Raw genomic sequence first — 25,199 nt, 5'->3', positions numbered from 1 at the left:
CCGAAGGTATTTAAATATATAAAAGTAATTCAAAAATTTTGAGATTCAGTTTTACAGACTTTGCTTATCGTGTCGGAAATGTTAATCATACAAAGATTAAGTTTAAATTTAGTCGAAATTTCTGGGTCATCACAGTATGAATACATATTAAAACACTACATGTAAATACATTTTAACTGAGTCGTTAAGTCATCGTTAGTCGTTACATGTATATGTTGTTTTGAAACCTTTAGGTTAACGGTCTTGTTAAATGTTATTAACCCATTGTTTATTATATCTAAAGAGATGTTAAATTGTTACATTATCATGATATTATGATATATAATATATCTTAGTATGATATATATGCAGTTAAATGTCGTTACAACGATAATCGTTACATATATGTCTCGTTTCGAAATCATTAAGTTAGTAGTCTTATTTTTACATATGTAGTTCATTGTTACTACACTTAATGATATATTTAATTATCATTTAACATAATTAACCAAGTGTATAAATATCTTAATATGATTCATATGTACTTAGTAAGATGTTGTTATAACGATAATCGTTATATATATCGTTTTCGAGTTTCTTAATTTAATAGTCTCATTTTTATGTATATAACTCATTGTTAAAATACCTAATGAGATACTTACTTATCATAAAATCATGTTAACTATATATATAACCATATATATATGTCATCATATAGTTTTTACAAGTTTTAACATTCGTGAATCACCGGTCAACTTGGGTGGTCAAATGTCTATATGAAACCTATTTCAATTAATCAAGTCTTAACAAGTTTGATTGCTTAACACGTTGAAAACATTTAGTCATATAAATATCAATCTCAATTAACATATATAAACATGAAAAATTCGGGTCACTACACAAGGACTCTTCGGTTTCCACTTTTTGGAGCCAGTGCTGTTTTCCGGTGGAGATACCGGAAAGTTAGTCGATTGTTTTACCCGCTGAGCTTCGTCGTCAGATGAATATGGTTCATCTTCTTCCATGTTATCGGAACCACACGAATTAACTGACTTATTCTCCTCTTCATCTTCTGACTTGACATCATCTAAATCCATTTGAATAATATTGCGAATATCTTCAAAAGCATGAATAAAGAAGTCAGAGTTACCATGGTGGATTAAAACAGAATCATTAATCGGTTCAGGTTGATCCACGCTAAGAAGAATCCTCCCAGCTGTTAGGTTTTGTGTACCGTTAAAGTGGCAGTTTTCTAGCTCAATGACAGACCCCCATAAACATCCAATATTGGAGAAGGTGTTTTCATTCCATACTGGGACGGGAACACCGTATACTTCGATCCATGTTAATCTCCCAGGATATACAAATGAGTTGTCCCATCTCCTCAAGTTTTGAATCCACCTTTTGATACCATGATATTCATTGTCAAGGATGTTGTTACACGCCGTTTCGTTATCAAAGATCATAAGAACCTTGAGTCCCCCAATATATTTGAGTTTGACATCACTGAGACCTTCAACATCACATATTCGTTTGAATTGTTGTAAGATGCCATAGTTAACAGCCTCACCAACTAGTGAAAATGTGAGTAGGTTGTTGTTGTCGCCGTTGTTTTCGATTGTAAATGAACGGAATAAGTTGTCTCCTTCTGCTGCCCCGTTATGACATTTGTTATTATTCTGGCCACCATTCTTGCCCATCGGTGTCTTGGGTGAGTCATTGCTGGAATTAAAGAAGTTGTTTTGGTATTTCGTATCTGTAGGGTAGGCTTCTGCAGGTGTAGGGTTTGAGTTTTGGTTAGGGTTACGGTGGTTATCTCTATCAATCTTCGGAATCTCTTTCCAAACCTTAGGGTTTTTGTTGATGTTTTCTTTGGATATGTTCATTCGCCAAATCACTTCTTCCTTCATCATGTTAGATCTATTTTTATGATCATTATATCCGAACTTGTTACCCGTCGATCTGTCGTTTCTCTCTCTGGCCTTGAATGCCCTAAGGCCCCAACCTAAAATTTGGATTATGTTGAGTTGGGCCAGCATCGAATCCACATTCTTGACACCTTCATATCGGACAAATCCAAACCTGTGTCCGTTTAGAAGTCTTTTCCTGGCAATGTAAACGTCTTTAACCAATCCCCATTTGTTGAACGCCTTCCATAGATCTGAATACCCCACGTTTCTGGAAAATTGTAAAACATGAAAGATGTAAGAGATGAATGATTAACACTCGTCGGACGATCCCTGTAATAGTTCCCTCTGCGTGCCCCTCGTTGTTTCTTCCATCCATCCTTGCCGTCATCTCCTTCCCTCGGTTGGTAATCGAACGTTGAGTTGTTTCCCCATTTGTTTCTCTCTCTATAAGTTTCTCCCTCACACATTGTTATGAGTATACCTAAAAAAAAAAAAAAAATTACTGAATTAGTCATTGTGATTTGCATCAATTTTTTTTTTCGAGCCCTAAATTTCAAGATCACAACAAATTTATCCTACCTTTTTAAATTCAATCATCTTCATCATCTTCTAAAATCACTTTTTTAAATTCAATCATCTTTTTTCAAAATCATAACCTTTCTTCGGTCTCTATACCACTAAAACTTTGACTTTCTGACATTTGCCCAGTTTGCATAAGTGTTTGAAGCTGTTCATGAGATTAATTTTGAGTAGTCATTTCTCTTTTGCTTCTTTTGCTTTTTTTTTTCTTAACCAGAAAAGGTAAAAAACTCTCATTCTTCCTCTAATTCCTCAAATTTTTTCTTTTTTTTTTCTCCTACAATTTTTTTCAATTACTTTCTAAGTTTAAGATTATGGTCAGTAGGCGATGATGTTTCGAGATCTACTATTTGAAATGAATCACTATTCAACAGCGACGTCGACGATGGCATCATCGGAGATTAACGACGGCAGCACGACGATGATGGTCATTGCATGCGACGGCAGTGGGTGTGTTGGTTTTACGTTTGGATCTGATTAAATAAATTTTGTTTTTTGTGTTTGATAAAGAAATTGTCATTTTAGTCGTAATCACATTAGATCTGGGGTTCATATTTGTTTTTTTTTTTAGTATTAAAATGTACAAGCTTTCAAGCATCATGTACAAGTCTTGTTTTGTGATTTTAAAATAAAAACAAATGATGCAATATCTACAAATATAAGGGACTAATATTGTAATTTTAAAATTGTGGTGACCTGAAAGCTTACTTGTTATAACATATAAAATACATACAATAGTAAAGATTTAAAAGTTGAACACATACAATAAAAAATTTGAAAGTTGAATGTATTAAAAATTGGTGAAAGTTAAACGTATTTTCAAACATTGTTTTCAAAAGACATCTATCACACCATGTATATTATCTTATGGAGTGCATATCATGCTACGCTAAGTGTAGCACTCCTTTCAAATAACGGTGGCGAGAGAGGCCTTGATGGTGGTTCGCACCTCGTCTATCTATTTAAATTGATGAATGGAGACGAGTCTATGGGGGCGGCGACCAATGATGAATTGAGTGATTTTAGTGACGATATTCGGGTGTGGAGTAAATAGTTATGGGCTTACGGTAAAGGAGAACCTTTAAGAAAAATAGGAAGTAGGTGGCCCAATAAATAGTATAGGTTGGCTATAAAGCCCAATTGAAACAGGCTCCAAGTGAATTGCAATATTTTTTATATCCAATTTAAACATGCTCTCCTCTTTAAAGGTCGTTGATTTAATACATTTTCAAAATATTGTATATTATTCCACAATGGTTGATTAGTGATGTATGATTAATTTATGAGTGTTTATAAATTACCATCCAATTTAGATTAGAACTATTAATTTTTTAATTTATTAATATTTATATTTCATTCACCTATACCCATTATATCAATTTTGCATGTTAGACAATTGATGGTGATATTTTTCAACTTTATTATTGACCAAACAACAATTTCATCTAAAGAAGAATAGTGACTAATTCAACTAACATGTATCTTGATTAATCAACTTGATTTATAATCTTAAGTCTCTAATATATGAATTCTAACACGAGAATAATTAACACACCGTCCAATAATTCAATAAATAATGGCCTTCTTTTTGTCATTTTCACTTAGAATATTATACCCACTCTTCTTTCTCTATTTAAAGTTTCGAACGTCTTAATTTTCTTTTTATTTTAAAGATAGACTATAAAGTGTGATGCAATATCTCAATATGGGCTCATGACAAAAATATTGAATATCAATGGATATATTATGTGAGAAATGTATTAGTAAAATCTATTTAATCACTATATCATTCATTACTCCCTCCATCCAAAAAATCTCAAAATTATTGTCCCTTACTTTAGTAGTTTCTAATAGTAGATGATGTCCCAGATTTGTGATCCTGATAGTAGTTACTAATTTAGGTGTTCGATATCTAGCATGAGGATAATCGACACCGTCCAATAATCAATAAAAGATATATACACATCTTGGTCATTTTCTCTTAAAAGAATTCTATCATCTCTTCTTTTTCTCTTACGTTTTCTTCTCCATTTCACGCTTCTTTTGCCTTTTTGCTTTTCTATGATGAAGGCCGTCAAATTAAAAGGAAAGGTTTAGGTGATAAAGTGTAATGACATACGTACATTTTGCCTCGTGGCATAAATGATTCAAGCATCCTAGCACAAAACTAGACGTAAACGATACGATACGATACGTTGAAATTTAACTCACTTTAGAGTACACCAATAAAAATCAAATTGTTGCTCTTACGTCTAGTACATCATCAAGCTTTAAACAAAACATTGTATCTAGAGTTTACAACATTAAGGTGAGAACATTTGTTAAGAAATGTAATTGTAAATTGTAACGTGATTTTAAATTAGAAAGAGAAAGGTAAAGTTAGAAGCTTTTGATGATTGAAACAAAAGAAAAGGAAAATGACATCACAAGGGAAGAGAAACCGTATAACTTACTATTATGGTCCATGAACCCATTAATTAAGTCTTTGAATTTAATAATTCAATTAAAATAAAAATATTATCCATTCGTGCAATCATCTAACCAATAATTCATGCAACAAATTGTTACAATAAATAACTTACTTATTGCTCCGTATAAGTTACAAGTATACCATACCATATACGGAGTACCATATAAGATAAAATGAGTTTAAATAAAAAAAACCAAGAAGGTATTTATATTATTTAAGTAAATATTTACAGTATACATATTGGGCCCTATTGCGCCAGCTCATCGAAGAAAACATTCTGCAGGCCGCTTGAAACTAGGATTAACACAATTTAAACAAGATGTTTCCACATCTATGCAGATGATGTGATGAACTTGAGCTCGAAGTTAACCGGTGTAGGTACGTTGATTGTTTGATGAGACATAAAAGCTTGAGTTTATCAACCAGTGGTGCCATTCGATCGATGTCGTTCTAAGTCTTTTTGAAATCCAATTAAAGCTTTGACTTTGATATTCTGAGATGATACCATTTGCCGACCAATCCTTGGTAGGTCCCGAAAATTTAAGTATCTAGAACGAGGTGAAAAAAGGTCCATATATCCTAACGAATTGGGCCTTGCTATAATGCTGGTAGATTTTGATTTCTTTTTTTATGCGGTCATTGATTTTTATTTTTATGCTTATTGTGCTTCGTCATCCTGCTTCAGTAGTGTTTTTTTAATTCTCCAGTTTCTCAAATCTTCAATTGTATCATATATAAAGAATTAGCCTCATGAAAAAATTCGTGCCCCAAACGATCGATCAGGGTGCTCCCCGTTAGGCCGCCCCTAATTATCAGTTATCAATTCTTGTATGTGTGAACATCACGCGCGTTGTCATTAAGTAACTCAATGAGTGAATTTTTTATGTGTGAATAATGAGTGAGCATAGATAGCATTGGTCTTTTATTTTTGAAACTTAAGGTATATATCCAATTTTAAACTTTTAAATTTTACATATTAAGCGGAGAATAGTCCTCCTTCACAAAAAAAAAAATTTAAAAAATTTAAAAAATAAAAAGAAAAATAATAATAATAATAATAATAATAATAATAATAATAATAATAATAATAATAGTAATAATAATAATAATAATAATAATTATAGATTATATCGTGTGAGTAATATTTATGTGAGAAAGTGTTCATATATAATTTCAAAAATGACTTGATCGCGACTAAACCGTATTTGCTTATATAAAAATGTCCCAACAAATAAAAGCACTTGAATATACCCATTCATGCATCTAGCAGTCCCACAATTTATTAACAACAACAACAAAACCTAATACCACCTGAGTGGTGTATGGGGGAGGTGAGATGTAGACAATCCTTCCCCTACCCGAGAATAAAAACATGTCATTTCACCACCCAGAAAAGTAGAGAAAGTCATCCCTGTCTTTCTTCGACGGATAAGGAGATTGCTTCCGAGTGGATCTCCGACCAAAAAGTAGGAAATTTGTTTTTTTTAAATAAAAACTAAGAAATAGTAAGAAAAAAAAAAGTAAGGATAAAAATAAAAATAAAAATAAAAATGAAAATAAAATAAAGACGCCATGAAAATTGTAGAATCAGATTTTCATGGGTTTAAAAATCTGCCTGAAAATAGAGCCAATTTATTAACTCCTTTTAAATTTTGTCATCGATCAATAAATTCTAATGAGTGTCGTAGTTTATAAAAAGCAAGAAACCCAATCAAACACGAACTTATCTAGCGTATTCTTTGCACAAAAGGGCCGTTCTTTATCTACACCTTTATAACTTCTTCTTTATCTATTTTTGTATTCTAATAGTAACATTATTTCTATGATGAATCTAAAGGTGTTCTGTACTTTATTGCAGTATAATGTTGGTCAAAGATCCATGAAATTTGACCAAAAGATTCATCATTTTTTCTCTAAAATCTAAATGAAGCTTTAGGTTCGATCTTGCAATTGCATTTCAACCTTTGTAGCTTTTTTGCTTTACACCTTGCTCAAGAAACTAATCAAAATGGTCGAAATGTTGTTACTTTCATATGTAAGCAAACCTATAAAAGATCCAATCAATGCTAGCTAGATGTTTTTGTTATATGTATTATGTATTGTATCTTATAAGAAAGATATATATAATTTCTCATTATCATATTCTTGAGGAACAAGGAAGTCGTTGTTAAGTTTCTTTTAATTTATTCTCACATATTGTAGAAAACATTAAATTTTTTAAAAGTAAGCTAAAGTTGAACGCAATCATAATACATAAATACAATAAAATCGAAAGTTAATTAATCAAAGAAAATAAAAATTAGTTGAATATATGTATTGATTTTGCTACAAAATGATGATATAGCTAGCCTTAACAAGAACAAACTACTTAGTCTAACCTTGACCAACACAAACATAAACAGATACTACTACTTCCTCCATCCAACACTCCTCCATCCAACACTCTTAGTAACAAGAAAAAGGAAAAAAAAAAAACATGTAGTTTAATTAAGAAAGTATCATTGTTAATGTGTCCTTTTTATTGCCTTTACATTTTTCTCATTATCCTTTATCTACATTTTTGTTTTACATGTACATATCAAGGGTATATAAGAATTGTATTCTTTTTCTTATTTATTTATAGTTGTGGAGAAGTTATTTTGAACACTCAAAAAAAACATTGGACTATAAATTTGAAACGCATTGAATACTACTATTCATATGGAGAGAATATGATCTACATATCCAAAATTTGAAACGCATTGAATACTACTATTCATATGGAGAGAATATGATCTACATATCCAGTTTTTCTATATACAATATACAATACAATGGATATGGTTCAAACACGATTTTTTTTCTTTTCAAAATGGTAATATATTAATAGGTTTTACAGAAATAGTTTTTAATTTTTTATTTTATTTTATAAAAATAGGTAAAACGGTTAATGAATAGCCGGTTTGTGAGTTTGAACACTAAACCGGCATTTCATTTGCCGGTTTGTGTGTTTTCATACGAAACTGGTATACGAAATCAGGGTTTTGGCTATGGACCCGTACAAACACCCAAACCGACATTTCAATTGCCGGTTTGGCTCCTTTTACTGACAAACAGAGCTTTTAAAAACCAATTTGCATGCTACTTTAATTTTTTTTTAGTTCTATTTAAACGGACAGTAATAGTGAGTGTTGTTGTCAAATTCAAGTTGTATCTCAAACTATGAGTTTTCACATTTTGTTTTTCTGACTATGAATCGTCGTCGTCAAATTCCAATATCCCACAGGACAATCCTCGATGGAGTTTGTTTTTTAAGAGGAACTGAGCCTAGAGAAGATCATGAAATCGCATACGAGCAAATTGAAGATTTGTCAGTGTTATGTATCATAACTAATTGTATAACAACCCTCATATTTCCATACTTGAATTGACTAATTTGCCTATATGGTTGTTATCCATACGTAATATATAATTAAATTCGACGTTGATCAAATATTTATTTTTAGTCGACACTTTTTGTTAACTAAAGTTTACACTAATTATATAAAATAACTTTATTTAATATTAATATTAATGCGTATTATATTTAAAACTATATGAAACATAATTATTAATTAAATGATAAGTTATTTTAATCATTATATATATATTTTTAGCTTATAAAAAAGAGATTTTTTTTATAAATTAAATAATGAGCCCATGAATTTTGACTAAATATTTTTAAAAACAAAAACTTATTAAAAACATTTTTAACATGTTTTTATTTTTTATCAAAATTGGCACCTTTATTTTATTTATATTTTTTCTTTTCACCAACTATTGTTTTCCTATAAATACCCACTTCCATTTCATAAAAACTTGTATCAAATCTTTGGAAAAACTCTCTCACAAACTTGGGAAAGTACTTGAGGTATTTTATATATTTTTTATCGAATTTTTTTTTGTATATTCATTAAAAATTCGAATTTAATATATATAAATTATTTTTACATGTTATAATTAGTATTATAAGTATTATGATGTATAAAAATAATTTTCATAATTTATGGAATATTATTTATAATTAAATACGAATTATGTAATATTTAAACATAAAAACAATATAAAATTCGTAATAAAATATTAAACAGTAATAAAAATAATTATAATTTTTTTTTGAGATTATTATACTTTTATAAACAAGCGAAAATTATAAAAATTAAATAAATGAGATGATTAGTATTTAAAAAGAATTTACTTTTGCATTATTCTAAACCGAGAGAAATAAGAAAGAAAATACAAAATAAATACAAACGTGTATTAAATATTTTTATAAAATTTTTATATGATTGGTAACATCACTAGATACTTTAAAAAAATATAAAAATTAATTTTAAATTAATTTTCTTATTTATTTAATTATAGGTCGATTACAATGGTTAAATAATTAGAAAACATTAAATAAATAATATTTTGATATAAAATTTGATTTAATAATTTTTATAACATTTTTTACATAATATAGAACCTGTAAAAAATATAAAATTATTTATTTAGGTCAATTTAATATTTATTACCTAATTAAATTTGATTAATATAAATCGAGTATATATATAAAGAAAAGTGGGAAATAAATACAAAAACTTGATAAAATTATTTTTATAAAATATCCTACTGAATTGTATAATTAACTAAGTTTATAAAAATTATAAATATAATATTTAATGAATTAATATTCGAATTAACATATATTAGTATGATTTTCGATTAACATAAGTATATTACATATACTCAATTAATATTATTATTATAACTTACGGTTAATAACTAAGTATACTATATAATAAAGTATAATGCTTATAATGTAAGTTAATAACAATACATTATTAATAAACACTTATTTTATAACTATACTAATTTAATAAAAATAACTTATAGTATAAATATAAGATAATCAAATTGTTAATACATTAATAAATATAATATAACATATAAACCTAAAGTGAAGGTTAATCAAAGATAATGTACAATTCATGTGAACTTCATCGCTACTCACGGTCGTAAGTGAATGATGTCTAGGTTGCCATTTATGGATAAGCTTGTGGATCTCGAATGCCATGACTTAGATTCTGGTCAAGAGTCCTGGGCCCCGGTTACATCTGGTCATTCCTGACCTATTTGATAGCAACGAAGTTTGAGTAAAGTTATACAACATCTTGCTAAAGATTAACCCGAACTTTCTAAAATTGGAAAATTACTATAAGTGGAAACTTTCCATAAATAGTAACCTTCCGAAAATAGAAATTCTTTAGTGAACCACTACTATCAATATAGTACTATATACTATTGTCTGTTAGGCAATGTCTGATCATACGTTCTATCTTTAGGTTGAGATCTCGGTCACGTCCTTCCGTTCAATTCTTTCGTGGAATACTCTTTTGTGCTACTAAGGTGAACTTCATAGCCCCACTTTTTACTGTTTCATAACTGTTTTATAACTTTTGGGGTGAGACACATGCTTGCTTTATAACTGTTTTACGCTTAGACACAAGTACTAAATTGTTAACTATGCTGTCATGCTTTGATTCATGCTAAATCCCTATCGTAATATCGTTAATTGCTACGTTTAAATGCAAACTTAATTATTGTGAGTAGGCCTATTGAGAGTAACGTGTCTAACCATTCGACCGTTGGTCTTTGGTTACATAATAATGATTCCACGACACTGACAGTACAAGGTGTCATATGGTAAACTTGTTTAGTAGCGATATTACAAAATGCAGCAACACTTTTAGATTGATATTTCTATATCAATCAACTTTAAACTAAATCTTGTGGTCTAAAACTTTGGATATTATTTATAAACCTGTGAATTTCACTCAACCTTTTTGGTTGACACTTTAAGCATGTTTTGTCTCAGGTGATGTTTGAGCTAGCTGTTTGCAACTTTGTGATGATAGATTTGATGCTTGCATGGATTCCACATCGCATATTATATTTTAGTTCATAAACATTTATTTTACGTTTTAATAATAATGTAAACATGTATTACTGCTTCCGCTATTTTATTAACAAAGGTTTTATTTAAAAAGTCTCATATAGAGTCGTTCTCGTTTATACAACTGTGTTATGATATGATTGGTCACAATTACCCCTGGTCCATTTTGAGGGGTGTGACAGATTGGTATCAGAGCAGGCTGTTGTAGAGAACTAGGATTGCATTTTAAGTGTGCCTTATACAATTAGGTACCTTAGCAATATAGGACTACAACTTCCTTTGACTATAGTGCCTTTAATTGTTGCCTTTAATTGTTAAATGCTACACTATACTTTAGAAACTTTACTTATCTTAGAATGCCAAGCCAATCTAAGAACTCTGTTCACTTTTCTAAGTACTATCCAATTACGCCACCGCGTTTAAATGTGACACTATGATTTCTGAAATTCTTGACATTCCTAAGTCATCTATCATGGTTTGTGTATTACATATGTATTACATGAAATATTATCCATGAATTTTAAAACTCCTATGTTTGTTACTATTCATACTCAAACGTATATAACTCCCTGTTATATCACGTACCTATATGCCTTATGCCTTTATGCATCGGTTTGCGAACCAGAAAATGTCATTGAGTTATCGAGAATCTCAAAGACATTATAATGTCATCACTATTCATATTCATTACTTTCTTTGCTTTCTTGTTGTTTTGATCATTGAAATTTCCTGACGGATGACGTCTACGAAACTATAGAATAGAAAGCGTTTGGATTACTGATTTAAAGGATCCTATAGCTCAAGCCCCTGGACCTGAATAGGTCATTACGAATTGAAAATCTTTAATCAAAAGATTATCAGATTACATACTTATCATCTAGACACGTCATACTGTCATTATTAGAGTATAGACACATCATATCTTATTATATCTTATCGTATCTATCCCAATAATCTTTGTCTAACACTTTTCCTAAATTTCCTCCGTAAATTACGGAAATCTTTTTGTTACATATACATATTCAAGGAGATGAATATATCATCCAGTATTCAACACTAATCTCATATCAAATCCTAATTCAAATCACATAATATGGATTTCTCAACTGATTCCTCGAGCTCCAATGGCAGCGTAACCGGAACAAACGAACCAATCAGCCATCATCTATTTTGGATGAATTGGGGATGGGTTCGTAGTAAACTTAATCAATGGAGACAAGAAGAAGGTAATCCCTTCCACCAACCGAATTCACCTCTTGGTGAAGAACCTGAAGCACTTACCGGCGAACCCGTTCGGAACACTATTTTCACCCTCATTTCCAGGATATCCAGTCATGAATATATAATATCTAAAATTCTAGATCTTATTCATCCACTTGTCCGAACCGCCAATCATCCCGGAATAATAGAAGAAGTCAACGAGCTTCGCGCTCGAGTGGTGGCTCTGGAGAATATGGTGCGAAACCTACGAACACCAGCAGTAGCACCAGCAGCATAACCAGTACCATCAGCATCACCACCAACAACATCTGCTTCACCACCAACAACATCTGCATCCCACGCCTCAACAAACACCATAATCTGTACCTCGGATATCAACATCATATGCCCCATAGATACCAAGGAATATTAGTAATAATGAGTTAAGATGTATTGACTCATTCTTCCTGAAAATTATATATGTATACTTTATATATATATATATATATATATATATATATATATATATATATATATATATATATATATATATATATATGGTTTGGAACAATAATAAATCTTTTCGTATTAAGCTATTACGTGTGAATCTTAAATAGTATGTACTACTTGGTTAATTCATATCACTAATATGCTATGATATACATTTCTCGTTAATCACTGCTTCATCACAATAAACTCCATTTCATAATAAACTAAGTGTATTATTCAAATACATGTTTGGTTTTACACTTTCATTTTCGATGTACTCAAAACTCTTTAGAAAACATCATTCGTGCCTTGTGAATTTCACAAGAATTCCACGAGCATCAACATCATATACCGAGGTATATCAATAACAATGAACGATGGAGTATTGATTCATAACTTCATTAAAGAAAGATTCTGCGATGATTATGTAATCTCTCAAGTTTTGAAGATTATTTATTCTCGCTTCAACCGCAAATCAAATGATTTTAATAGTATATTAACTCATTAAATCTATATTATACGTGAAGAATACATATATGAACGTATATCTTCATAAAGATTGTAATTAAAAATCCTTTTGTACAAACTGTTAATTGTGAAAATATTTTAACGGGTAGGTAAAACCCGAGAAATATTTATATCTCACATCAATATCTTACATTGTACATTCTTCAAATTCTGATTCAACAATTAGTAACTATACTACTTACATCCACATATGTATCTATTCACTAAAGAACAACCATTTTCATACAAATTTAATTACCTATTCTGATTTGGACATATCGGAATCCAAGTAAAGCTTTAGCAAGTGTAATCTTCCTAAAGATCACTAAATTCATGAATTATATTCATTCGTATTCTATGATGAATTATCACATCAAACCACCGAAATTATCGTTCATTACTTTTGAAATCAACAACGCCTATTCATCAACCATTAGAACCGTTGACGATTACAATCAGCGTTTAATCATCTAAAAATGAAATTTCTTGAAACCATCTCGGATTGATAACCGATGAATCAAATATGGCTGCATTAAATGCAGAGGAAACAGCAAAATTGTAGATGGTCTCAATGGCCAAAAGTTTGATAATAAAGAATGGTGGAAAAGCTCAAAAGAAAATTTGGAACTGAAAAACGGATTGAGCTAACCATGGAGGAGACCAAGGACAAATACAAGGACCAAACCCTATATTCAAAGTATCCAGGTAATTCTGGATCCGATAAAATCTTTAGAGAATATCTTGCTCCGAAGTTATGTTAAAAGCTTGCGGAAAATTTTTCTTCATCAACCTTCGAACTTAGAAATTCCAAAATGTCGTTATAAATATCCTCTATATTTCTGAAGATATTTTCATAACGATTCTTGTCCACAATTAAGTATATCTTTGCGATATCTTTCTAAAGGAAACTATTTTAGTTTCTATATTCAGTAAAATTCAATTTTAAATTATAAATGTTTTGAAGAAATGTTGGAAATTGAAGCATGAGTTAGTATAATATAATGACGTCAGGCCAACGTGATTATATTACAGTAAGTCATGCTAAATTTTTAATGGAAGATGATGATTCATAGACTTTATAATCATTATTTGCCATGTTACACGACTCTTACATTCTACTAATCTCTGAACATATCAAGAACATATATTCTTGATAGTTCTATCCTCAGTAATTCTGGTAATTTACCAAATCAAATCGTGATATTACGCTTAGAACATTAGGTTCATTCGAAACTTCATACCTACAAATTCTGGACCATTACTCGCTTAACTTAGAGTCAAGAGCAGAATAAAAAGGTAAAGAGCTCCGACATATAAGGGAAAATACAAAGCCCGATAACAACACGGAAATTACAAATCGTGCATATAAATGCGTATAGCAACATAAAGACACGGGAGAATTAAAAACACTATAACCCCAAGAGCATAGTAGAAGTAAACAGATTCCTCTGGTGGTAAAAGAAAAAGAAGCATAACTGCATATATGGTCAATATAATAACAAATATCAATACGGGATTGAGCATATTAACAAATCTTTTGGAAGTATGAATCTAGGAAGAAAGTATAGAAGTGGTGAAGATAATGAAACGGAAGAAGCTAATTTATAGCAAAATTTCCAAACACAGCAATCGAGGCAATTCATCGCATTTAATCAAAGAAATCCCAAAATTCCGTAAATACCGGATAATCAAATCTTATAGATTACGAAGATTTCCTTTAATCCCTTGAATTCCGGAAATCAATCGTGACTACGTCAAAAGTTAAGGCGAACATTTAATTTACTCATTCACTCTTTTACGATAGCTTCGTTTATACTGTTTCTATAATCGAATCGTTCTATCCATATTATTCAATAGTGATAAAACTTTATTCTTCAACTTATATTCATCATTACAATATTCTTGTTGTAAACAATGATGATCTCTATCAAATTTCACGACTATGATTTTCATGAACTCCTCTCTATTTTGTCTACCCTAGCGTGGTGGCATAAACGCTCAAGGTTTAAATGAGCTCGATATTATTCATAACACATTTTATATATCCAATTTACTGAAATGACTTGTATAACATCATCATTTTGAATGATCTCCGCATTAATAATAAAATGCACTTCGTAGAAGAACTTGTAGAAATTATGGTATGTATGATTTTAATTCTTGAAACAGAACAATATTCTATCCGTTGGAATTCACGCAAGGCCCCGAGCATACCTGGGAACGTGAAAACCAAATAAAACGTAAATATCCTCGTCTATGTACGAACAACACCGATTAATGGCAACAACTAAATTTCGGGACGAAATTTCTTTTAACGGGTAGGTACTATAACAACCCTCATATTTCCATACTTGAATTGACTAATTTGCCTATAGGGTTGTTATCCATACGTAATATATAATTAAATTCGACGTTGATCAAATATTTATTTTTAGTCGACACTTTTTGTTAACTAAAGTTTACACTAATTATATAAAATAACTTTAGTTAATATTAATATTAATGCGTATTATATTTAAAACTATATGAAACATAATTATTAATTAAATGATAAGTTATTTTAATCATTATATATATATTTTTAGCTTATAAAAAAAAGAGATTTTTTTTATAAATTAAATAATGAGCCCATGAATTTTGACTAAATATTTTTAAAAACAAAAACTTATTAAAAACATTTTTAACATGTTTTTATTTTTTGTCAAAATTGGCACCTTTATTTTATTTATATTTTTTCTTTTCACTAACCATTTTTTTCCTATAAATACCCACTTCCATTTCATAAAAACTTGTATCAAATCTTTAGAAAAACTCTCTCACAAACTTGGGAAAGTACTTGAGGTATTTTCTATATTTTTTATCGAATTGCTTTTTTTTTTTGTATATTCATTAAAAATTCGAATTTAATATATATAAATTATTTTTACATGTTATAATTAGTGTTATAAGTATTATGATGTATAAAAATAATTTTTATAATTTATGAAATATTATTTATAATTAAATACGAATTATGTAGTATTTAAACATAAAAACAATATAAAATTTGTAATAAAATATTAAATAGTAATAAAAATAATTATAATTTTTTTTTGAGATTATTATACTTTTATAAACAAGCAAAAATTATAAAAATTAAATAAATAGGAAGATTAGTATTTAAAAATAATTTACTTTTTCATTATTCTAAACCGAGAGAAATAAGAAAGAAAATACAAAATAAATACAAACGTGTATTAAATATTTTTATAAAATTTTATATGATTAGTAGCATTACTAGATACTTTAAAAAAATATAAAAATTAATTTTAAATTATTTTTCTTATTTATTTAATTATAGGCCGATTACAATGGTTAAATAATTAGAAAACATTAAATAAATAATATTTTGATATAAAATTTTATTTAATAATTTTTATAACATTTTTACATAATATAGAACCTGTAAAAAATATAAAATTATTTATTTAGGTCAATTTAATATTTATTACCTAATTAAATTTGATTAATATAAATCGAGTATATATATAAAGAAAAGTGGGAAATAAATACAAAAACTTGATAAAATTATTTTTATAAAATATCCTACTGAATTATATAATTAACTAAGTTTATAAAAATTATAAATATAATATTTAATAAATTAATATTCTAATTAACATATATTAGTATGATTTTCGATTAACATAAGTATATTACATATACTCAATTAATATTATTATTATAACTTACGGTTAATAACTAAGTATACTATATAATAAAGTATAATGATTATAATGTAAGTTAATAACAATACATTATTAATAAACACTTATTTTATAACTATACTAATTTAATAATACTAACTTATAGTATATAATATAAGATAATCAAATTGTTAATACATTAATAAATATAATATAACATATAAACCTAAAGTGAAGGTTAATCAAAGATAATGTACAATTCATGTGAACTTCATCGCTACTCACGGTCGTAAGTGAATGATGTCTAGGTTGCCATTTATGGGTAAGCTTGTGGATCTCGAATGCCATGACTTAGATTCTGGTCAAGAGTCCTGGGCCCCGGTTACATCTGGTCATTCCTGACTTATTTGATAGCAACGAAGTTTGAGTAAAGTTATACAACGTCTTGCTAAATATTAACCCGAACTTTCTAAAATTGGAAAATTACTATAAGTGGAAACTTTTCATAAATAGTAACCTTCCGAAAATGGAAATTCTTTAGTGAACCACTACTATCAATATAGTACTATATACTATTGTCTGTTAGGCAATGTCTGATCATACATTCTATCTCTAGGTTGAGATCTCGGTCACGTCCTTTCGTTCAATTCTTTCGTGGAATACTCTTTTGTGCTACTAAGGTGAACTTCATAGCCCCACTTTTTACTGTTTCATAACTGTTTTATAACTTTTGGGGTGAGACACATGCTTGCTTTATAACTGTTTTACGCTTAGACACAAGTACTAAATTGTTAACTATGCTGTCATGCTTTGATTCATGCTAAATCCCTACCGTAATATCGTTAATTGCTACGTTTAAATGCAAACTTAATTATTGTGAGTAGGCCCATTGAGAATAACGTCTCTAACCATTCGACCGTTGGTCTTTGGTTACATAATAATGATTCCACGACACTGACAGTACAAGGTGTCATAGGGTAAACTTGTTTAGTAGCGATATTACAAAATGCAGCAACACTTTTAGATTGATATTTCTATCTCAATCAACTTTAAACTAAATCTTGTGGTCTAAAACTTTGGATATTATTTATAAACCTGTGAATTTCACTCAACCTTTTTGGTTGACACTTTAAGCATGTTTTGTCTCAGGTGATGTTTGAGCTAGCTGTTTGCAACTTTGTGATGATAGATTTGATGCTTGCATGGATTCCACATCGCATATTATATTTTAGTTCATAAACATTTATTTTACGTTTTAATAATAATGTAAACATGTATTACTGCTTCCGCTGTTTTATTAACAAAGGTTTTATTTAAAAAGTCTCATATAAAGTCGTTCTCGTTTATACAACTGTGTTATGATATGATTGGTCACAATTACCCCTGGTCCATTTTGGGGGGTGTGACAAATTGTCAGTGTTATGTATCATAACTGACATTTTCTCTATATACCCTGATTGTGTACGTGAGTTCTATCATCATTTTTCATTTTCTAAAGAAAACAAGAATGTTAGGTTTATGTTGAAAGGTATACCATATTGCTGGGATATGGATACCTTCAACACTGCTTTGGGACTCTCAATTGGAGGATTGCAATTTTACAATCCTACCAGTTAAATTGATGGCGATCTTCTTGAGACACATGTTGTTGCCGACACTTTTATACATGATTTGGTCAACACATGTGTTGAAGATCACCGTTTTAACATTTGTGTAGAAATAAAAAAGATGTTTTTTGTTTTTCTTAAAGCCAATAAATAGAAAATATATACTATCATCCGTAGCAACATAACTGGTCGTCCCATTTGTGCGATGGACGATTACTCTAACAAACTGCTTTATAATAACTTGGCCTGCTATCTTCAACAAAAATTTATCTCCATCGATCAATATTCCAATTCCTAACAGCGGATACAAGTTCTTATTTATTTCTAACAACCATTCGTCTTCTAATTACACCGTCGTCGTTATAACAATCTCATCCTAGCCCGTCATCCTCATCGAATGCAGGTCGATCAGAATCTTCTTCAACATTAAGAAACCTGAAATGATGGTTCACGGTAGGATGGATCGGTCTCTCGATCACGTTTTGATCATCTATATATATATATCACCTTCAACACTATAATTCTCTACCGAACCTTCACTCGTTGTTGACGCACCATTGTCGGAATTTACTTCTTCATTTTGTTCTTCAGCCAACTCATCATCTTCATCTACAAACACACCTCTTGATTGAGATGTGGATGCACTACCGACCCCGATTTGTGTAATTTGAGAAGACTGAATTAAACTTTGTAACTGATTAACAAAATCGGATCCTTGTGTCAAAAAGACTTGCTCAAACTGAATTTCAATTTGACCAATGTAATGTGGATTTTTACTAGCCAAAAAATACATCGATTACAAAGACCTATCGTCGTGAATTTCAGTCGGACATGCATTGCTGAAGTATTCATTTCACATAATCATCTTTAATTGGATCATCACCCACACATTTATAAGTCATTTCGTTTAACTGCATGCAATTAATCTTTTGATATAGTGAAAAACTGTGTCTAAGTGATGTTTCATCACCAGTTAACCACCCATTTTGAAATGTAATTCTACCACCCCAAATAAAATGAACCATAAAACCAGTAAATTCAGTCATTGTATGTGATGAATATAATAGCGTTTTAGTGTTTTAGTAATATGTGGTGTTTTAGTGATTAAAGAAACATGTAATCACTATGGTTTTGAGATTAATTGATTTCAATCTTAACTCTATAAATACAATATTTTGCTAGCGAATTCAAATTCAAACTCAAACTCAAACTATGACATGATAGGTTGCAGCTTTGCAGTAGTAATAAGCTGAAAATACAGGAAAACGGTAATAATACACTGAAAAATTGAAAAATGCAGGTAAAAATCAGGGTCCAAACCGCATTTCATTTGTCGGTTTGCAGTATGATGCCAGAAGTGGTACGAATTATACGGTTAGGGTTTACGTGGAGCCAAACCGGCAAATGAAATGCTGGTTTGGACCCTTAACTGACAAACCGGCGATTAAATCATCGGTTTACCTATTTCTGTAAATATTTTGTTTGAAAAACCATATCTGTGATTACTCTAAAAAAAAACCATTTTCAAAAAAAGTTCTTCAAACACGAACCAGAAAGGTTCGGAAGCGTAAAACCTTACAAACTACTTGTATAAAAAAGCCAGAAGATTTAAAACTTTATAGACTTTATACATGTGAACATAATAAATTACATATTAACAAAGCAAATATACACACTTGAACGAAGAATATAAATGTGATATTATGTAACGTTTTTTAGATATATTTACTTTAATTTACTAGTAATATATTATAATATTTAGATGTGATTGAATCTAACATTATTCTACCTATATTTAAATGAAATAATATTAATATTTTGAATTAGCGAGAGAAAACTTCTATATGTACGAGCACATTAATTGACTATCCCATAGAGGGTAAATCTCGGGTAATCAAGACTCCCGAGCGCGAGATCTAGTACCGGGTGAATTGCGCATTATGCGCACCCTCTACTCACACTCCGTTTATGAATGATTTGGTATATATAGTCAGGAATCGAACTCGAGTGGTGTGTTTTATTGAACAACTAAGTAGCTAAAGAATGATTTGGCTTGCCTGAGTGGTTATATTAATATTAATATACATGATAATTTAACACTAGGTAAAGATTGATCAGTTCTCCCGATCTTGGTTCAACTTATGTTATTTAAGAAAAGGTGATGAAGTGGAATGAACGTTCATAAAGTACGTGACGATTTCGGTCAAAGTTTGTAAAGGAAAAGAAATAGAAATATAATATTATGCGAGTGCATGATTGATTGCTCGAGTTTCAAGAATTGAAGCACGACACTTTACGCCAAACTTTGCCATGCATTTGGAGTTGTGGCCTTAGCTTTTTCGATGTAAGTTTTTTTTAACATGTATGTTACATTTATAAACGTCTTTCTATTGAGTTGTGAGGGAGAGACTACATAATCATGGTCATATATAAGGACCATGCATGATGTGATCGACATAAATGAAGCTAAATAACAAACATCCTTCATGGTGTTGTCAATCCATTCAAGGGCGGATTTTGGATCGAATTTTGAGGCGTGTAAAGTTTGCTTCGCACACGGCTCAAAATTAAAAGAGGCTCAAATATACAACTCAACACTGTATTATATGATTTATTTATTTATTTTTTGAAAAGCAATAATTTTATTAAATATAAACTCGCAACGTTACATCTCGAAGGGTTCAATGTTAACTAAACAAGTCGTTAAGCTAACATGAGAAAAATACATCGAATTTATACAATTTAAAGAACTAGCGCAATAGGATTATGAAGCCAAGAGTGCCAATCGATATGAGATGATTTGAATCTTTTTGCAATCCACTCGAAAGATTTACTTTGTATCTTACAAAGCGCAACCGGAGAGGTCCAACATTTTTTATTAAAGACCATTTGATTTCGATTCCACCATATGAGATAACAAGTAGACCAAAGGACCGCTTGCCAAATCTTGAAGCCCGAATCCGACATTACAACACTTGTGTCGCCTTGGAGAATTTCATTTAAGCTTGCTAAAGTGAAGATGTTTAAACCCCACCATTTAAAGACTTTTTCCCAAACCTCGAACGCATGTTTGCAAAAGAGCAAGGCATGGTCGATTCCACCTCGTCGTCACAAAGAGGGCAACGAACGGAGTGGAGATCGATTCCCCGTTTGTCAAGCTCAATTAAGTTGGAATACGTTTTTTTCTCGACCTCCAAACGAACATTTCTACCTTCTTTGGAACCAAGTTATTTCTCAATGATTCTACCGCATTAGGACCAACGATTATTGTTTTTGTATCAATTAACGTAGTGAGCCTTTTTGTTGTGAAAACCCCAAATTTTGAGCCTTCCCAACGCCAAGAATCACTTCTATCTGGAACAAGACATACACCACGTAGGACTGCTGTAAGATCATCGAATTCAGCACTCGTACGGCTTCTAGGACTTCGCACCCATTCCCAATTCCCACCCCATGATGACCCATTACAAATCCATCGATCCGCAATCGTTGTATTCGGCTTTTATTCCAATTTGAATAATCGCTTGAATCTGTTACAAAATGGCATGTTACCAACTCATGTGTCGAATCAAAATGAGGTACCTGAACCGCTACCAATGGCCTTGACGAAGGATTTTAAAAAAGGAACACCAATGTCGTCGACCTTCGCACCTATTTTTATAATATTCACCCAAGTAGAATTATATGTGGAAGTAGGAAGTTTATCAAAATCGCCCAACCCACCCGATGCCCCATAAATGCTCGAAATAACTTTGACCCACAAGGAGGAGGATTCGGTTTTGAACCTCCACCACCACTTGCCAATCAAAGCTAAGTTTTTGCTTTTTAAGGAGCCCAAGTTTTGACCCCCATCCCCATATGGTAGTAGTACATCATCCCATTTTACCCAAGCAATTTTTTTTTTTATCTTTTCCCGATCCGCCCCAAAAAAAAGAACGTCTCACACTTTCAAGTTTATCTATCACACACGGCGGGGCACGATAGAGCGAGAAGAAGTACAACGGGAGACTATTAAGCACCGATTTAACAAGTGTCGAACGTCCACATAAAGAAATCAAACGTGCCTTCCAATCCGAAAGATGCTTTTCGAACTTATCAATAATCGGTTGCCAACTACACAATTTTTTCATGTTTGCACCAATCGGGAGTCCAAGATAATTAAATGGTAGAGAGCCTGTGTTACACTCGAAACACTTTGCCATAAACGAGATTTCATGATGATCAACTCCTATCCCGAATAAGTTGCTTTTTCGATAGTTTATTTTGAGGCCCGAATTGAGTTCAAAGCATTTAAAGAGTTTGATGAAATTTCGAATATTTTGAGGGCTCCACTCACCAAAGTAGATCGTGTCATCTGCATATTGAAGATGCGAGATGCAAACTTTGTCCTTTCCGATTTCCACACCCGAGAATAATTTGTTATTAATCGCCATTTTCGTTAAAGCATTTAGACCCTCGGCTGCAAGAATAAAAAGGAAAGGAGAAAGGGGGTCGCCTTGTCTAACCCCCTCCCTAAGATGAATTCGGAAGTAGGTGACCCGTTAACAAGGATCGAGATCGAAGCGGATCTAAGACAAGAAAGAATCCAACCTCGCCATTTCTTACCAAACCCCTTGAAGCCCATAACCTCCAATAAAAATTCCCAACTCAAACTATCAAATGCTTATTCAAAGTCGACTTTAAATATAAGGCACTTCAACTTTTTATGTTTTATGTAATCAATCATCTCATTTGCAATAAGAACACCATCCAAAATATTCCTTCCTTTTATGAATGCGCTTTGTTCGAAGCCTACAAGGTTTGGAATTACTTTCCTAAGACGATTAGAGAGCAATTTGGCAACAATCTTGTAATACCTACCAATTAGGCTTATCGGTCTATACTCATTCAAAGAGTTTGGGTCTTTAACCTTTGGAACAAGGGTAATAAACGATGCATTGCATCCCTTTGAAATCTCACCATTTTCCCAAAAACGTTGGATGGCATTGATCAAATCACCTTTTATCGTGTCCCAATATTTTTTGTAGAAACTCAAGTTAAAACCATCAGTGCCCGGAGCTTTCGTACCACCACAATCTTTAATAGCTTCCCAGATTTCTTTTCGCAAAATGGTAATTCGAGCTCGCATGCTTCTATTTCAGAAAGTTTCAGCAGACCTGGGCAGTAGTTCGATGAATCTGGCAGCCCACCAGGCCCGTAAACAGTAGCAGTAGCAGTGGAGGGTCGGCTGTTACCAGCCACAGAATTAGTAGCCTGATCAGGCCCAACTTGAAAAGCAGTAACAGGATTGGGCCGACTGGTGCCAGGCCTAGTACACGAACCAGGGTGGTCTGCCACCGAAATACTATCACCCCACAATACAATTTTGGGTCGATCACTTGCCCTTGATTCAAAGATTTTTTGGAAATGATTTCGGATAGCATCTTTAACTTCACAAGGATTGTCATTCCACCTTCCGTTTATGGTGAGATGAAACGCCCTGACACGAATTTTTTTTAAAAAAAATAGTGAACAGTGCGCGGTGCGCACCCCTTAAGAGTGCACGGCGCGCACACAAAGTTCAGACTTACAGAGCTTTTGATCAATTCCCGACCCCGTGCGCGGCGCGCACGACTAACCAAAATGGTTCTGATGCAGTTTACTAACCCTGGTACCGAGTACATGTATACCCTTGTTTAGTACCACTAACACATATCATGGTAGACAGAACAAACGAAAATTTCATTACTTTAACGTTAACATTTACTTTACTAAATTAATGTACATACCCATTTAGTTTCTTGACCCAAAACATAACATTTACATAACATTATGCAAAACGGGCGTTACACTTTCAAGTTAATAGTCTTCGCGGAGTCTAGGACCGGAACATCCACTTACCAAATGATGAGTCTTCTAACTATTGCATCAAAAATTCTCCTTCCCTTTAGTACTAACAACTAGGGATGAGCAAAAATCCCGAAATACCGAAACCGAACCGGTACCATACCGGTACCGGTACCGATAATCGTTACCTGTACCGATAATCGGTACCGACAGGGATTCGGTTTCGGTTTCGGTTATTGGTTTTGTGAATTTTCGATTTCGGTATTTTCGGTATCGGTACCTGTTCGGTATGGGGAAACCAATTCAGGAACCGATTTAAGGAATAATACGATTTATGGAAACCAAATGCTTATATCTGCACTCGCCATACATGTTTATATAATTTACTACAAGTGAATAAATAAATTAAGATATGGACGGTGCAATCTTATCGATCAAACACAGTCATCTTTTCAAAGGAAGTCAACCTGTACATCAGTTGCTTCTTTTGAAACCTCATCATCTCAAGTCTTAGTTTGGTACCTGTGTCATTCACTTTCTAATCTATAATTAACCAACTTTGTAATTTACGTAATGTTTTATTGGTTGTGATTAGCTTAGGAATTAGGAGCCTAATACTATATTTATATATTACGATTATACTTTTAGCCAAATAGTATACTTCAAGGGAGCACAAGAAAGCATTGACTTACCTGTACGTATCTATGTACATATCTACGTATAGCATTGTATACAGGAAAGAGTATACTTCAATTAAAGGGTGTATTTCCATCTGTATCTTCATATAACATTGACTTAAATGTACCCAAGAATTCGGTACTATACCGAAAATACCCATACCGGTACCGAACCGGTACCGTTTTCTTAATTCGGTACGGTATTCGGTTTTTGGTTTTGAGAAATTTCGGTTTCGGTACTTTCGGTTTCGGTACGTTTCGGTACGGTATTCGTACCGATTTCATCCCTACTAGCAACTACTTCACCTACAAC

General features: G+C 31.6%; 1 protein-coding gene across 1 annotated transcript; it reads right to left on the bottom strand.

The window, feature by feature from the left end:
• Positions 1–19,593: 19,593 nt before the first annotated feature.
• On the bottom strand, positions 19,594–22,816 carry LOC139877273 (uncharacterized). Its single transcript, XM_071864682.1, has 3 exons — positions 22,328–22,816; positions 21,595–21,882; positions 19,594–19,632 (listed from the first exon to the last, which is right to left on the bottom strand). Exons 1-3 carry the CDS (start codon positions 22,814–22,816, stop codon positions 19,594–19,596), a joined length of 816 nt encoding a protein of 271 aa, XP_071720783.1.
• Between the last annotated feature and the right edge of the window lie 2,383 nt (positions 22,817–25,199).

This window comes from Rutidosis leptorrhynchoides, chromosome 11 (assembly GCF_046630445.1).
Source record: "Rutidosis leptorrhynchoides isolate AG116_Rl617_1_P2 chromosome 11, CSIRO_AGI_Rlap_v1, whole genome shotgun sequence".
In the NCBI taxonomy this organism is placed as follows: Eukaryota; Viridiplantae; Streptophyta; class Magnoliopsida; order Asterales; family Asteraceae; genus Rutidosis; species Rutidosis leptorrhynchoides.
Note: the sequence above shows the minus strand (reverse complement) of the source record. Positions and strands in the feature narration are given on the sequence as shown.

What these genes read in the sequence shown, in the direction of transcription:
- LOC139877273 (XM_071864682.1), bottom strand. Translation starts at nt 22,816, where the DNA reads ATGGCGATTAATAACAAATTATTCTCGGGTGTGGAAATCGGAAAGGAC. An exon ending in TGATAGATAAACTTGAAAGT is followed by an intron (nt 21,883 to 22,327) that starts GTGAGACGTTCT and finishes TTGGAATAAAAG; the next exon opens with CCGAATACAACGATTGCGGA. An exon ending in ATAACTTGGTTCCAAAGAAG is followed by an intron (nt 19,633 to 21,594) that starts GTAGAAATGTTC and finishes CTGTATTTTCAG; the next exon opens with CTTATTACTACTGCAAAGCT.